The 15,876-nt window shown below is 40.8% G+C and overlaps 1 protein-coding gene across 1 annotated transcript; it reads right to left on the bottom strand.

The window, feature by feature from the left end:
• Nucleotides 1-1,034: 1,034 nt before the first annotated feature.
• Nucleotides 1,035-2,147, bottom strand: LOC114395018. The gene is made up of 3 exons (XM_028356707.1): nt 1,940-2,147; nt 1,586-1,850; nt 1,035-1,488 (listed from the first exon to the last, which is right to left on the bottom strand). The coding sequence occupies exons 1-3, from the start codon at nt 1,984-1,986 to the stop codon at nt 1,471-1,473; spliced, it is 330 nt and encodes a 109-aa protein (XP_028212508.1). The 5' UTR covers nt 1,987-2,147; the 3' UTR covers nt 1,035-1,470.
• Nucleotides 2,148-15,876: the final 13,729 nt, after the last annotated feature.

Below are 15,876 nucleotides of genomic sequence, written 5' to 3'. Positions count from 1 at the left end.
ATATTGAATCAGAACTACATAATGAATCACAAAAGAAAAAGGCTGATTGCTAATAGTTGTGGCAACAAACCTGCCATATCAAGAGAAGTCATAAATGACCATGTATAAACTCTATCAACAGACAATCCATGTTCCAGTTGTAATTTTGGAACTATTTTTCTAGCTAGAATCATTAGTTCCATTGTAGGAGTGCCACCTAACCTGCATATGAAGAATCATTTAAGTAAACATTCTAAAGGAAAAATATTGTCAAAAGGAATATTGAACATCAATAAAATAATTGAAAGCATTTTCAAATGCAATATTTGAAAGTCTAGATTATGGGGTTTGTGAGTTACGAATGTCAACATATTTTAAAAGTAAAATGTATGCCCAAAAAACATGCAAAGTTAAAATCCTTCAAAGAATGCACATGAAAAAGCTAAAAGGATGGATAGGTTGTTAATGGTACCTAAATGAAAGGCAATAAATTTTCAATAGAAAAGTAGATCATATGAGAGTGAATGCAAAACAAAACAAATCAAACTCAAAATCCAAAGTATATCAAGTGGATGCTCTATTTTTCTTTTTATCCTTTGATGTTGTATTAGACAGTCAAGGCAGGCGTCAAATTAATGTCACCGCCAAAACTACTATACTAAGTATATTCACCCTATTAAAACATGTTGTTTAGTCCCTTTCTTCTATGGTATTTTAACACGAAAAAAGTTGACCAAGTTAACATCTAAACATCATATACAAGCAGACGCCCAGCAATAGAATCATGGCAAATAGGGCACTTCTTACACTTCTCTGAGCAAGTGCTGTAGTACATGGAAAGTAGGCATAAGGAGAAAATTATTTTGAGCAGGAAAAAATAGATAAACAAAAAAGCATAAGGCCAAACTATATGCAATGCATGAAGTTGTCTCATTGACCATCACATATTTGACCTCACTTGCAAAGGACACGATGCCTACATGGGAGCAATACAACGTTAATCTCTCCCTCAAAACAAATTCTGCATAACACTTTCTCTTGATACACACAAGATATGAACAAAAAATTGGTCAAATGAAACTTAATGAATGTAAACAAAGCAGTTATTGACAACAATCAGAAACTTAACTTCAACCGGATGAATGGGTTAGAATCCATATTAATGTGAATACATTACCACATAATAGTTGCTCCACTTTTAGGATTCAGCAATGATAGTATATTGAATTATTATGATCACAACCAATTCATATTTCCACTATACTCATTAGAGACTTTGATTTACAACATCTAAAGTCAGAATAAAGAATTTTTGACCAAATGATACTCCATTTATCCTTGCCATTGTGGACGGCTCCCTCATACATCATATAAGAAACTTCGTAAAATGTACAACATAAGAACATGAACACGTCCTGGATGCTCAGGTCTGCCAATAGCAGTGTTCAGTATATCCTGATGACCATGTGGAACAAGGCTACCTTGCGTCGTCTATTCCTCTAAAGAATCCTGCATGCAAACACAATTTATCAAATTAAATGTGAGTGGTCATTTTTATGAAACAATTATTTGACAATGATTGTAAACAAACAACAAATGAACTCACAATTTCGTCTGATATTTGTTGTGCTGCTGCAGAGGTCATTTGCCCATAAGGCTTTGTGTGGGCCATCTTCCACTTGAGATGTCTCGACACGGGGGATGGAGGGTCGATGCCGAGTGATGGATTTTCAATAAACTCAGCTAGATGTTCTTGATGCTTCCTCTTCTCGTCCATAAGTTTTTTGTCAAGAAGATCATAACCCCCACGAGACAGTAAGTGGGGGCAGCCATTGTATTTTTTGAATCTTCTGCGCCTTCTTTCGTATTCCCTTACAAACACAAACAACAATTTTCGTATATTACATCACAACAAATATAAGTCTAACTTCATTTTCAAATACAAGAAAAAATCACAAACCTGCTGTCATACCCTAACTTCCTCCGGGGACAATTGTTTAATGGCATGCAACCTTTGCTTAACCGCTTCGAGGTACTTGGCACCCATTGTTGCACAATACGTAAAGTTCCATGACGTGCCACAAGTCAAAAGAGAGCATTGTTGCACAATCCGTGAAGTTCCGTAACATGCCAGAAATCAAAAGGAAGCATTGTTACGTAATCCGTGAGGTTCCGTAACATTCCGAAAGCCAAAAAAGGGATGATTACGTAATCCGTGAGGTTCCGTAACATTACAGAAGGAAAACAAGTATCGTTACGGAATTCGTAAATTTCCGTAATGTTACGGAAAAAGAATCAGTAAAAAAAGGTAGGGGGTGTATTTAGTAAATAGGGGGGATGCAAATAGCAACCAAGCCCACTTGGGCCTTTCAGGATGTTCCTCCAGAAGGCGGTGCCTTTTGGAGGAAGCAACCTAGCTCGCCTGAGCGAGCTGGGTGGCAAGCTCCTCCCTCATTTTCCTATAAATAGGGGGAGGAGGGAAGAAGAAAAACGTTCAGCCCTCCTCTTATTTGAGGATCACTTGAAATTAGTGAAAAAAATCGTTTCCGTGAAGAAAATCCACGCCGAGGCGCTTCCATAACGTGTCCGAAACGTTTCCGTGGGTGATTCCGTGAAGATTTTTCGCCATCTTTCGTTCGTTCTTCGTCGTTCTTCGGTCTTCAACCGGTAAGTTCCCGAAATCAAACTTTTTAAGTCATTCTATGTACCCTTGGTGGTCCCCATTTGTTTCGCATACTTTTATTTTCATTTCATTTACTTTCTGTACCCCTTTTTGACGTGCTTTAGTCATTTATTTAAGTCATTTTCTCGCCTAATAAAAAAATAAAATAAATTTTCACCGATCATTTGAATTATAATATTCGTTAATTTCTGTTAAAATGAAATCAGACAGTTCGTTCATGTCGTAACCACGTTGGAAACCAAAAAAGAGCTAAAATAATAATATAATAATAAAAAATTATCTTTTAGTAAAATCAAACAAAAAAATCTATCGGACGTTTCTCTTTGGAATTTTTCTTTCTTAAATTGAATTGACTAATAACAAAAGTGAAACTAAGGCTAAAATCAACTCACAAAATCAAGCTTTGTCCGCAAAAATCACTGAAAAAACATTTTAAGGTCCAACGCCTTAGCTTTCTCACCAAGTAAAATGGATCATTTTAAGGTCCAACGCCTTAAAATGACCCCCTTTCAAGTAAAAAGAATCACTTGATTCGCCCCTTTTGAAAGAACTACGTAGGTCTGATTTCCTCTTCGATGGAGGGTACGTAGGAGCAAGAGCCCCGCTTTTGTCGACCTCAAAAATAAAAAAAAAATAAAAGTTTAGATACATAATTTTACACAATTCTAATCTAAGGTTGTTGTCCTTTGGGACAAACGTGAGAGGTGCTAATACCTTCCTCAAACGTAAAGATAACTCTCGAATCCAGAATATTCTTCATGACCGGTTTCCTTTGGTTTTTCTAACGTTTTCCTTTCAATAAACGTTGGTGGCGACTCCACGCATTTTCCTCCTATGGAAGACGCACCTGTGAGCCTCGCCTTGCTCGCCCGCAAAAGGGTAGGTTGCGACAGTTGGCGACTCCGCTGGGGATTGTTTTTGTGAGCTAGGCCTATTTTAGGAAAGTGTGGAATTATGAAAATTTGTGTGTGCGTTTTTTCTTGAAATGTGTAAAAATAATAAATGCTGTCTTTTCCACATTTTTACACCGCATTCTAAGCACCCACGGGTTTGAGTAAAAAGGGGCCCTATACCCGGGTTCATGGAAATCTAAGGAGTGGAGGTGAATCTATGGTCATGCTAGGTCTCCGACTTGCTTGATAATAGTGAAACCTCGTCTAGAGCTTTCTCTCTTTATAATGTGTTGTCGCTGGTATTCCATACCGCCGCAATATTATTATCTTGAGTGATGATACCTCTAGAAAATAGCCATGTGAGATATGGATCGTTGGGAGTAGTTATTAGAGACCCCTAGATATTATCCTATAGGTCCCTAAAATAGGGGCACGAAGCAAAAACGCTGCGTGCCATTTTAAACATTGCCATGCATATAACCTAAATGTCATGTATGCCTTTGCTGTATGATTATTTGTGGATATTGCCATACTGTGTACATCCCCGTGTTATGCTTTTGCGCGTTTGCATCATATCGTCACACACGCGTTGTATGTAGGTCTCGTCTTTCTGTCATGGGAAGTCGGAAGATCCATATCACCTTCTTAACTACACACATGGGGCACTGCACCCCCAAGTGTGCAAGTAAGAAGAGATAATTTTCTGGGCTCTCGTGTCTGTAAATGCATTCATATCATGCATCGCATAAGCATCTCTTCATGGCATCATAATGAACATATCGTTCCTGCATTTGTCCGTTATCATATTCCAGCCTCACATTTTGCATGAGTCATTGCATCATCATGCATATGCGTTCAACATATTTTTTGTTCTATAAACTGCATACCTTTTGTTTTCATGTTTGCTCATACATGATCCTTGTGTTTTCCTCTACAAAACAAAAACAAAAAAAAGGAAGCATGAAAATTCATGACGCATTCTTAGTTGCATGTGTTAGGTACCATGAGCCAACCATGTTGGTATCATAAACCCATTTCTTAAATAATAAAAAACACAAACAACAAAACAAAATGATTGAGCATGGTACCTAATGCGTGGTTAACTAGGAAATGATGTTTCTCCGGCCATCTCGAATCTTATAATTACACTTTCCATGCATAGCATATGTATTCCCGATTCTTTCATCTCTATGAAATGTTGTCGAAGTATTGGCGATCAAATTGTCATTCTTTGGATTATGGGGTTGAACCAAGCTCATGCTTTTACGAAAAGGTTCATCAAGTCAAGTTGAAGCATGGAAGTAACCATCTTGCAAAAAAATTGGGGCAAAAGATGGATTGAGTTACATCGCTACTTCGTCTACTGCCAAACACATTTAGGACTGTCGATGTCCCTGTTACTTCCAGTTTGACCTTAACAAAGATGTCATGGACCATGTTGAAAATCTAAATTGATTCAACCCCATATCCCGCGTAAAAATTCGCAATACTTCAACTGTGCATCATTCGCATACATCCATGCTTTTCATTGGTTGCATTGCTCGTTGCATTCTTTCCTTGAAAAAAAGTGAACTTGATCATTGTTATAAAAAGAAAAGAACACACTTTACGGCGCCCTTACTGAACCTATGCTAGAGCTAGAGTAATGGGTGAAGTAAAGGAGGTGCAAAAGCAGATGAAAGAGCAAATGGCCACAATAATGGAGGCCATGATGAGCATGAAGAAGATAATGGAAGCCAATGCGGTTGCAGTTGCCGCTACCAGCTCTGTTGCTAAGATGAACCCGATGCCCCCATCTGGCCTCAACCAAATGAATCATCCAACCTCAGATATGGTAGGCAAAGATTTGGGAAGTATGGACGGCCCCATGATGTGCAAATTCAAAATGAGCACGCCTTCCCGCCATATGGCTTGCCTCCCAACTATACACCGCTCAATGTGGTGTACACTCCCAGTGAGATTGTCAATAACTCCACTCCCATACCTATTAAGAGCCGACAACCCCAAACTAATCATGCACATGTCTCTTAAACCGTGCGGGAGACACATGAAATTCGCCACCACAATCTAGCCGACTTCGAGCCTTGCCTTGGATATGCCACTGAAGGGCAAGCAGTTGGTGGTATACCCCTGCAAAACACTTTGGAGGGCCCTCAGTATCACCCACTACTACACCTCTTGCATTCCACAACAAGTGAAAACCCTCATGCTAGAAATAGGAAAGTTGGATCATCTAGAGGAAAGGCTCAGGGCCATTGAAGGAGGTGAAGATTATGCCTTTGCTAACCTAGAAGAGTTGTTCCTAGTACCCAATATCGTCACCCCTCCCAAGTTCAAGGTGCAGGACTTTGACAAGTACAAGGGGACTATTTGCCCAAGAACCATCTAAAGATGTATTGTCGGAAGATGGGGGCATATGCAAAAGATGAGGAATTGCTGATACATTCCTTCCAAGAAAGTCTTACTGGGGTAGCTGTTACCTGGTACACTAACTTGGAACCTTCTCAAGTCCACTCTTGGAAGGACCTAATGGTTGCCTTCGTTAGGCAGTGTCAGTATAATGTCTTCGGATAGGATGAAACTACAGAACATGTGCAAAAAGGGGGCACAAATCTTTTAAAGAATACGCCCAAAGGTGGAGGGATCTGGCAGCCCAAGTGTTTCCCTTAATGACGAAGAAAGAAATAATAACAATGATAGTAGACATATTACTAGTGTTCTATTATGGAAAATGGTGGGTTACACACCTTCAAGCTTTGCGGATTTGGTCTTCGCTGGCGAAATCATTGAAGTGGGTCTAAAAAGAGGCAAATCTGATCATCAGGCTTTGATAAATGCAAAAAAACTGGGGCAGGTGAAGAGGGTGAGAATGACGGAGAAACCCATGTTGTGACTGTCATTCCTATACAGTCAAGTTTCCCACCAACCCAACAATGTCATTACTCAGCCAATAACAAACCTTCTCCTTACCCACCATTCAGTTATCCACAAAGGTCATCCCTAAATCAACCACAAAGCCTGTCTACCGCACTTCCAATGACAAACACCAACTTTAGCACAAACCAAAACACCAACCAAGAAATGAATTTTGCAGCGAAAAAGCCTGTAGAATTCACCCCAATTCCGATGTCCTATGCTGACTTGCTCCCATATCTACTTGATAATTCAACGGTAGCCATAACCCCAGCCAAGGTTCATCAACCTCCATTTCTCCGAGAATACGACTCGAATGCAACGTGTGCTTGTCATAGATAAGCCCTGGGGCGTTCCATTGAGCATTGTAGGGCCCTGAAGCGTAAGGTGCAAGGTCTAATTGATGCCGGCTGGCTGAAATTTGAGGAGAATCGCGTGTAAATCCTGACATTGACAAGAGATGCCACACATGGGGCAATTTTGAAAGTTGTTGTTAGATGTCTCTAATGACTCATCAAGATTTTCAAGTTTATACCATTATTGTAAACCACAGTTACAATGCTAAATAAAATGGATAAATTTGATATCTTTGTCCCTCATCCTCTCACAAACGCATCTTTGCTTATTCAACTTTCACCGGAATGTGGGTGCAAGCCATTGGTCTGTTTGCTCAAGTGACCTGTGCTCCTGAGTTTGGACTTTCAAGACCATTCAATCAGAAATTACTCGTGCTACACATTTGGTGGAGGTGCCGTAAAACGACGAGTAAAAGCAAAAAAAGGTTCAAAATTAAAGAACAAAAAAATTTGATTGGTTGTGTTTTCAAGTAAAAATATAAACGTTCATGTGACCTCATTTTATCATTCTGGAAAGTTTGTCTTTTTTAGAGAGAAGTGAGTTATCAAGAATATGAGTCATTTGACTTAATCCATCAACTGAAAAAAATCCTTCAACTATTTCTCGTCCTTGGAAAATTCTTTTTGCAAGAATCAACCGCTTCTTTCATTCTCCCTTGCTACAAGGTTGTGAAAACAAAACAACGATGGATACCTTAGAGCCCAACACTGGGGCAATGAAAGGCACCATGCATAAACCTCAAGCGAACCTAAGGGAAGATTAGAAGTTCTCACCAAATGGGTTTCCAGCTACAAGGTCATGACTAAAGATAAAAAGGGATACCTCAAAGCCCTACACTGGGGCAATGAAAGGCACCATGCATAAACCTCAAGCGAACCTAAGGGAAGATTAGAAGTTCTCACCCAATGGGTTCCCAGCTACAAGGTCATGACGAAAGATAAAAATGGATACCTCAAAGCCCTACACTAGGGCAATGAAAGGAACCATGCATAAACCTTAAACGAACCTTGGGGCAGATTAGAAGTTCTCACCCAATAGGTTCCTTGCTACAAGGTCATGACGAAAGACAACGATTGGTACCTCAAAGCCTTACACTGGGGCAATGAAAGGCACCATTCAAAAAACTCAAGCGAACCTAGGGGTAGATTAGAAGTTCTCACCCAATAGATTCCCAGCTACAAGGTCATGATGAAAGATAACAATTGGTACCTCAAAGCCTTACACTGGGGCAATGAGGAGCAGATCAAAAGTTCTCACCCGTCGATGTTTTTAAACAAAAAAAAAAGGACAAACCCTGGAATTTCAATGGATTGATTAAACGTCAAACGGCTCCATTGCCATCACTCCAAAATGGTCAAGTGACTAAATCAAACAGAACAAACACTCTGAGGGAGTTCCCGGAGAGATTTGCAAAGATAGGATAAGGTTGCATGAATTATCGCCTCTTTCAAAAGGACAGTCAATCTGTGTTTTCCAAAAACAAATTAATCAAAATCAAAATCAAAATTACAAAATAGGGAAAGAATGTCATGAACATTGTACAACTTTCCATTGCGTTGCATTGTTTCATATGAGTCCGCATTAACCAAATTTCATGACAAAGGTTGCATGCATCTGCATCCCTAAAAATCATGTTAATTGCATAGATTTCCTACATCTAATGTCCAATCTTTTGAATTTGGGATGATCGGCCCTCTCGATGAGTCAATCTCTTGCTTTCTTATAAGGGTGGACCCTTGGGTACATGCCCTTGCCTTCAGAGGACTACACATCCTCACCTTCAGAGGACTGCATGTCCTCACTTTCAGAGGACTACACGTCCTCACCTTTAGAGGACTACATGTCCTCACTTTCAGAGGACTACATGTCCTCACCTTCAGAGGACTGCATGTCCTCACTTTCAGAGGACTACACGTCCTCACCTTCAGAGGAGTACACGTCCTCACCTTCAGAGGACTAGACGTCCTCGCCTTCAGAGGACTACACGTCCTCCACTTTAGAGGACTACACGTCCTCGCCTTCAGAGGGCTACGCGCTCTCGCCTTCAGTGGGCTCCATATCCGCACCTTAAGAGAATTTAAGGTCCTCTACCCTTAATGCTTAATCGAGACTTGTGCTCCCGGTTAAGGGGCCAGTAGTTTCCCTTTATCAGTTCCTGGGCCACCCCCTGATATTGGAGGGCGACCAACTATGCGAGCACAACCAGAGGAGGAGGCTATCGCGTAGCTACTGTGCATACCGGGGCAAGATTTCACCTGTGCCACTGCAAAGAGACGAGTTTGGATCATGCGCACTAGCATGACCACTCTTACACAGATATGGATGACGTTGCTACTTAGCAACATTCCGTCCAGCGGCCACAATACCGATCTCCCCCTACGGAGGTATCATTTGGTCTGTGTCATCCCGACATAGGTAAGTATGCATATGGTTCAACTGATTTCTGATACCATCTATTGTTTGCAGGAATCGCACCCACAAAGACACCCAGTGGACCTGGAGAAGTCCAACAGGGCCCTAGGGTTTCCAGCTCTGGTTACAGGCCTCTGTTAGTCCTACAGGGTGCCCATTCCCCCCAGCAAGGACACGCCATCATGACATAGGTAAGTATGAACATCGCTCAACTGATTTCTGATGTCATCTATTGTTTGCAGGGATCGCGCCCGCAAGACAACCAGTGGACCCGAAGAAGTCCAACAGGGTCTTGGGGTTTCCAGCTCTGATTACGGGCCTCTGTCAGTTCTACAGAGTGCTTGTCGCCCCCAGCAAGGTCATCAGGCCCCCTACTAATCGAACTTTCATCAAGAAGTACTGCGCCCCTAGGCAGGCGCAGGGCGAGACACCACAGTAGCCTGGGGATGGCCGGCAATGGGCAACAGATGCATCGCCGCCACCTCCAAAGCCCCTCAGCTCATCCACAAAAAAGTTAGTGCGTTGCCTACGACCCATGGCCGACCAGTAGGCGACCAAGTCCAAAGCCAAAGATAAGCAAAGTACTAGGTCCGTGACCGACAAGTCATCAAGCGTCCAGCTGAAGACGTTAAAGAAGCGCTACTTGGAGGCAACCTAGTACCTTTTAAATCTCTGCTTGTTATTTGATCACTTTTGTTTCTCAAGTCATAGTAGGACACACCTAGTTGCTCATGATCCTAGGAATTTAAATAAAACAAGCACAAGCTCGGAGGGTAGTCATACCTCACAAAATATATGTATGTGTGTTTAGGTAGTGAAAATACCTTAGATATGCATGTATGTAGCAAAAAAAAATACTTCACAAAATATATATACGTATGTTTAGGTAGCAAAATACCTTAGATATGCATGTATATAGCAAAAATACCTCACAATATATATATATATATATATATATATATATATATATATATATATATATATATATATGTTTAGGTAGCAAGATACCTTGGATACGCATGTATATAGCAAAAATACCTCACAAAAATATACACATGTTTAGGTAGCAAAATGCCTCATGAAAAAAAAAACAAAAACAAAAACAAAAAGAGAACAAAAATATATCTTTCAGCTGAAAAGCCAACATGCTTTTGAAGAGAAATAACTTCCAGCTTTTCTTTGAAAAAAGATTCACTGATCATAACCAATTTTTTGAAAAAACAATGTGCATACACCTAAAGGGTGAATGCTGTGAAAATTTTCCCGAACGCCCAAAATGGACTCGGATGAATGCATGAATTGAAAAAGGAGCATATTTTGGAAACACTGGGTTGACTTAAAATAGGGAAAATGAATCCTGAGCCCTAGTGTCACATGACCATAAAAACTTGATGCTTGAGTGTCCACATGGGTGCATGCATGACCAGTTTTGCATAAAATTTCCTAATCATCATTGTTGCATGCGTATCATGGAAATAATGTGGGACGTCCCCTTTATCCCCGAACCGCTGGCCAAACCCTGACATATATCATGACCAGTCGTTCTACAAGCCTTGAGCCAAAATCCCAACTTACCATAAACCTTGACCCACTGTGAGAATGTCAATCCTTGCCCTCGAAAGAAAACTAAAAAAGGGAAAATTCCCAATAAAGGAGTGGGAGAAAGCAAAAAAGGAAAGAAAATTCCCGATCAAGGATCGAAAGAAAACAGAAGAAACATCCAGAAAGGTCTTTGGACCAGACAATATCTGAACAATACAGAATTGTCACCAAGTAAACAAGAAAAAGAAAGGAAACCACAACCTAAAGTGGTCCTTTCCCTTTGATTGCCAACCAAAATCTTGTGCGTCAGTGACTTGTTCACCTCACACTAAACAAAAATAGAAAAGGAAAGGCCAAGAACACTCAAAGCAAAAATTCCCACAAAAAAAAAACCCATTCCCAAGAAGAAGTCCTATTGATCCATGATCACGCATGTAATCTTTGATTTGATAGGAAATGATTTGCAAAGTCAAGTCATGACATATCTATGGTTCGGAATTAGGATAAAACACTTACCTGTGTGAGATTGATACACTTTGAGTGATTTTCTTCTATTTACGTTGGACCCAGTGTTTTCCTCTAAATGGTCGTTTAGAAACGAAATGCTAACATCCAAGGTCTCATTCATGGTTATGAGAAAATTTCATCAGCATACTCTCCTTCCCCGATAGACACATTATTTTTCATCAAAAATCATATGTTGCTCTGATCAGTTGGAAGTTTTATTTCTTTACTAAAGCATGTTCCCGTTTTAGTGAAGAAAACACCGAGACTATTTTAGTCTCACAGTTATCAAGAACTACGTAGGTCTGAGTTCCTCATCACAAATTGAGGATACGTAGGAGCAAAAGCCCTGCTTTTGTCGACCACCCCACCTTTTGTTATCGTGACCCAAGAGTCTGGTGGCATGCAGGGACACCCGACGGTAACCCGCAAATGTTCTTCTGCTATCTGTAAGACTCAACGCCTGATAGCATGCAGAGACTAACGTCGTCTTCTGCACCCTTTGTCAATCGCGGCCAACAAGCCTGTTGACACGCGGAGATTTACGTCATCTTCCGTGCAGACTACCTCTGTCAAGCACTAACCCGTGAAGTTAGGGAGGCGAGAAAATCGCTAGCGCACAGGGAGGCCTAGAGACTGGCCTGATGCCCAGGTCTGGGAGGAGCCTGTAGGACCCCCCCAGTGGGATGGATGAACCCCACATGGACGAGGATATGACTAACCTGTTCGATTTCTTGGGAAGGAGCGGAGCCACATGACCGTGGGATCCCCAGATTCGTATTCTTTTCATTTTTTATGTTTCATCATTTATCATTTGTATGTTATCTTGTTTCTATGACTTGAGGGACTAACGTTTGTTTTTGTTGTTTTTTTCGACTGTCATTTGTTTTGTGCATACATTTTGTTTGGATTGTTGCGTTAGTGCTTATTTCGTTATTGTCGATGATATTTGTTGAAATTCCGGAACCGTGTAGAGTTTTCGTTTAGGAACGTCATCCTAAAATAAAACGAACAAACGTCGTAATAACGCCAAGAATAGAGAAAGAAAGAGACGTTGTGAACAAAATGTCATATCTGTATATGAAGCAAAGAAAAGAAATTTTTGTATATAAACAATGTGTGAAAAGAAATTCTTGTATATGAGCAATGAGTGTATATAAAGGAAATTTTTATATAAACAACGAGTGTATATTGAAAAGGGGAAAAGAAATCTTTGAAAAGGAATAGAGATTGTATATAGACCATGTCGGTATAGAGAGAAAGAGTTTTTCAATGCGTGTGTATATAGAGAAAAAAGTTTTTTTTCGTGTGTAGGAACGTAGGTGTACAGAGAAAAAAGCTTTTCTCATAGATAGCGATGGATGTATAGTTTTTTGCAAACATGCATAAGAAAAAATGAAACAAAAAGAAAAGAGAAAGAAAGACCTCGAAGGTCGGCATGTTATGGTCATAGGAAGCACAAATCATTCGTAGAGAGCAAACATATCTTTTGGAAACAAGAAATTGACACTAAGAGTTTATTTTTCAAAATAACCGAGATAAGAATGGATGGATTCGTTGAACCAATGAAAGAACATAATTTGGAAATGTTAGGTCTACTTGCGTAAATCCCAAGCCTTAGTATCATAATGCCATAAGCTGGATGCTTGAGTACCCACCTAGCTGTATGCATGACTAATTTTGCGCGTTGTTTCCAAATCATCATTGTTACGCGCGCCTCGTGGGAATAATATGGGAGTTTAACCCGAAACCGACACCCTGACACATGAATTTGTTTTGCCCCAAATATCAAAATCGGGCACGCATGATGAAAAGACCATGTTAAGACACAACCTTAAGCTACCTTGAACCTTGGCCCATGAAGAGAATCCTCATCCTTTCCCCCGAAGAAGAGGACAGCAGAATCTCCTCAAGGGAGAGCGAATAATGAATGCTAAAACTCGAATTCCCAACCAAAGATCAAAAAAAAGAGGAGAGAAAGAAATGGAAAGGAAGAAATGAAAAGAAAGAAATGAAAAGGAAGAAATGAAAAGAAAGAAAAGAAAAGGAAAAGAAGGATTCTCGATTGAAGATCGGAAGAAAGTAAAAAAGGAAAAGATCGGAGGAAAACAGATTAATTCCTGATCAATAAAGGAAACCAAGAAAGAGAACAGAAGATCTTCGGACCAGATGAATTTTCGGCGAGGTAAATGACTGCTGGCAAAGGGAAAACCCATTTTTAAAGTGGTTCTTCCTTTGGGATTGCCATTCAAGGTCGCTCCCGACTGGCGATGTCCCACCCCACATAAACAAAGAGGAAAAGACCGAAACACCCAACTTCTTCTCCAAAACACCACCCTTGAGAAAATCCTATTGATCCGTGATCACACGTGTAATCTTTTGGTTCGATAGGAAATCATGTGCAAAATAAAGTCATGGTGCAGCTATGGTTTGGAATTACGGTAAAACACTTACCTGTGCGAGTTTTATACACCATGAGTGATTTTATTCCCAGTTTCAGTTTGACCCGACGTTTCCCCTGAATGTTCATTTAAAAGCTAAACGTTGACATCCTACCCTTCATTTTCGGTTACAAGGAAAACTATTTTTGCATAAGCATATTGTTTCTCTAAAAATATGGTGCTCTCGTGAATGATTTATTTTTCCTTGCTAAAGCATGTTCGCCTTTTAGGTGAAAGAACCCGGTGGACCATTCGGTCCTAAAATCAAATCTTGTTCAGAGCCCCATGAATTGATTGTCATTCATGCATCCTCCACCATCGAGTCCAGAGCCCCACGAATTGATTGCCTAACGCTGTTCGTGCATCCTTCACTATCAAATCTTGTTCTGAGCCCCATGAATTGATTGCCATTCATGCATCCTCCACCATCGAGTCCGAAGCCCCACGAATTGATTGCCTAGCGCTGTTCATGCATCCTCCACCATCAAATCTTGTTCAAAGCCCCATGAATTGATTGTCATTCATGCATCCTCCACCATCGAGTCCAGAGCCCCACGAATTGATTGCCTTGCGTTGTTCGTGCATCCTCCACCATTAAATCTTGTTCGGAGCCCCATGAATTGATTTCCATTCATGCATCCTCCACCATCAAGTCCGGAGCCCCACGAATTGATTGCCTAGCGCTGTTCGTGCATCCTCCACCATCAAATCTTGTTCGGAGCCCCATGAATTGATTGCCATTCATGCATCCTCCACCATCGAGTCCGGAGCCCCACGAATTGATTGCCTAGCACTGTTTGTGCATCCTCCACCATCAAATCTTGTTCGGAGCCCCATGAATTGATTGTCATTCATGCATCCTCCACCATTGAGTCTGGAGTCTCACGAATTGATTGCCTAGTGTTGTTCGTGCATCCTCCACCATCTTATTCGGAGCCCCATGAATTGATTGTCTAGCGCTGTTCATGCGTCCTCCGTTATCAAGTACGGAGTCTCCGGTGAGGGGAAAATACGATTTTTTTGTTATTTTCCCAATCGGTTCCTTCACCAAACATGTGTATACGTATATATATTATGTTATTTTTGTTTGTTTGTTTTTTTTGTTTTGTGTTGTGTAGAGAAAGAAGAAGGAGAGACGGGAGTCATCATAGAGTAATTACGGAAAGGGCTAAGATGGACGAAATCAGTGTTTTATCTTTGCTTTCCTCCTATCTCCGATAAAAGGTAAGTAAAGAGGGGCAACTGTCATACCCTAATTTCGTCTGAGGACCATTGTTTGGTGGCGTGCAACCTTTGCTTGACTGCTTCGAGGTACTTGGCACCCATTGTTGCACAATACGTAAAGTTTCATGACGTGCCAGAAGTCAAAAGAGAGCATTGTTGCACGATCCGTGAAGTTCCGTAACATGCCGGAAATCAAAAGGAAGCATTGTTACGCAATCCGTGAGGTTCCGTAACATTCCGAAAGCCAAAAAAGGGATGATTACGTAATCCGTGAGGTTCCGTAACATTACTGAAGGAAAACAAGTATCGTTACGGAATTCGTAAATTTCCGTAACGTTGCGGAAAAAGAATCAGTAAAAAAAGGTAGGGGTGTATTTAGTAAACAGGGGGGATGCAAATAGCAACCAGGCCCACTTGGACCTTCCAGGATGTTCCTCCAGAAGGCAGGCGGTGCCTTCTGGAGGAAGCAACCTAGCTCGCCTGGGTGAGCTGGGTGGCAAGCTCCTCCCTCATTTTCCTATAAATAGGGGGAGGAGGGAAGAAGAAAAACGTTCAACCCTCCTGGTATTTGAGGATCACTTGAAATTAGTGAAAAAAATCGTTTCCGTGAAGAAAATCCACGCCGAGGCGCTTCCGTAACGCGTCCGAAACATTTCCGTGGGTGATTCCTTGAAGATTTTCCGCCATCTTTCGTTCGTTCTTCGTCGTTCTTCGGTCTTCAACCGGTAAGTTCCCGAAATCGAACTTTTTAAGTCATTCTATGTACCCTTGGTGGTCCCCATTTGTTTCGCATACTTTTATTTTCATTTCATTTACTTTCCGTACCCCCTTTTGACGTGCTTTAGTCATTTATTTAAGTCATTTTCTCGCCTAATCAAAAAATAAAATAAATTTCCACCGATCATTTGAATTATAATATCCATTAATT

Source organism: Glycine soja, chromosome 18, assembly GCF_004193775.1.
Source record: "Glycine soja cultivar W05 chromosome 18, ASM419377v2, whole genome shotgun sequence".
Taxonomy (NCBI): domain Eukaryota; kingdom Viridiplantae; phylum Streptophyta; class Magnoliopsida; order Fabales; family Fabaceae; genus Glycine; species Glycine soja.
The sequence above is the reverse complement of the archived record's forward strand: the minus strand, read 5'-3'. Positions and strand labels throughout refer to the sequence as shown.

Bases quoted from the DNA above. Each gene is read 5' to 3' on its own strand.
- LOC114395018 (XM_028356707.1), bottom strand. From the start codon at position 1,986: ATGCCATTAAACAATTGTCCCCGGAGGAAGTTAGGGTATGACAGCAG. The intron at 1,851-1,939 runs GTTTGTGATTTT...TGTGTTTGTAAG, and splicing joins AAGTTAGGGTATGACAGCAG to GGAATACGAAAGAAGGCGCA.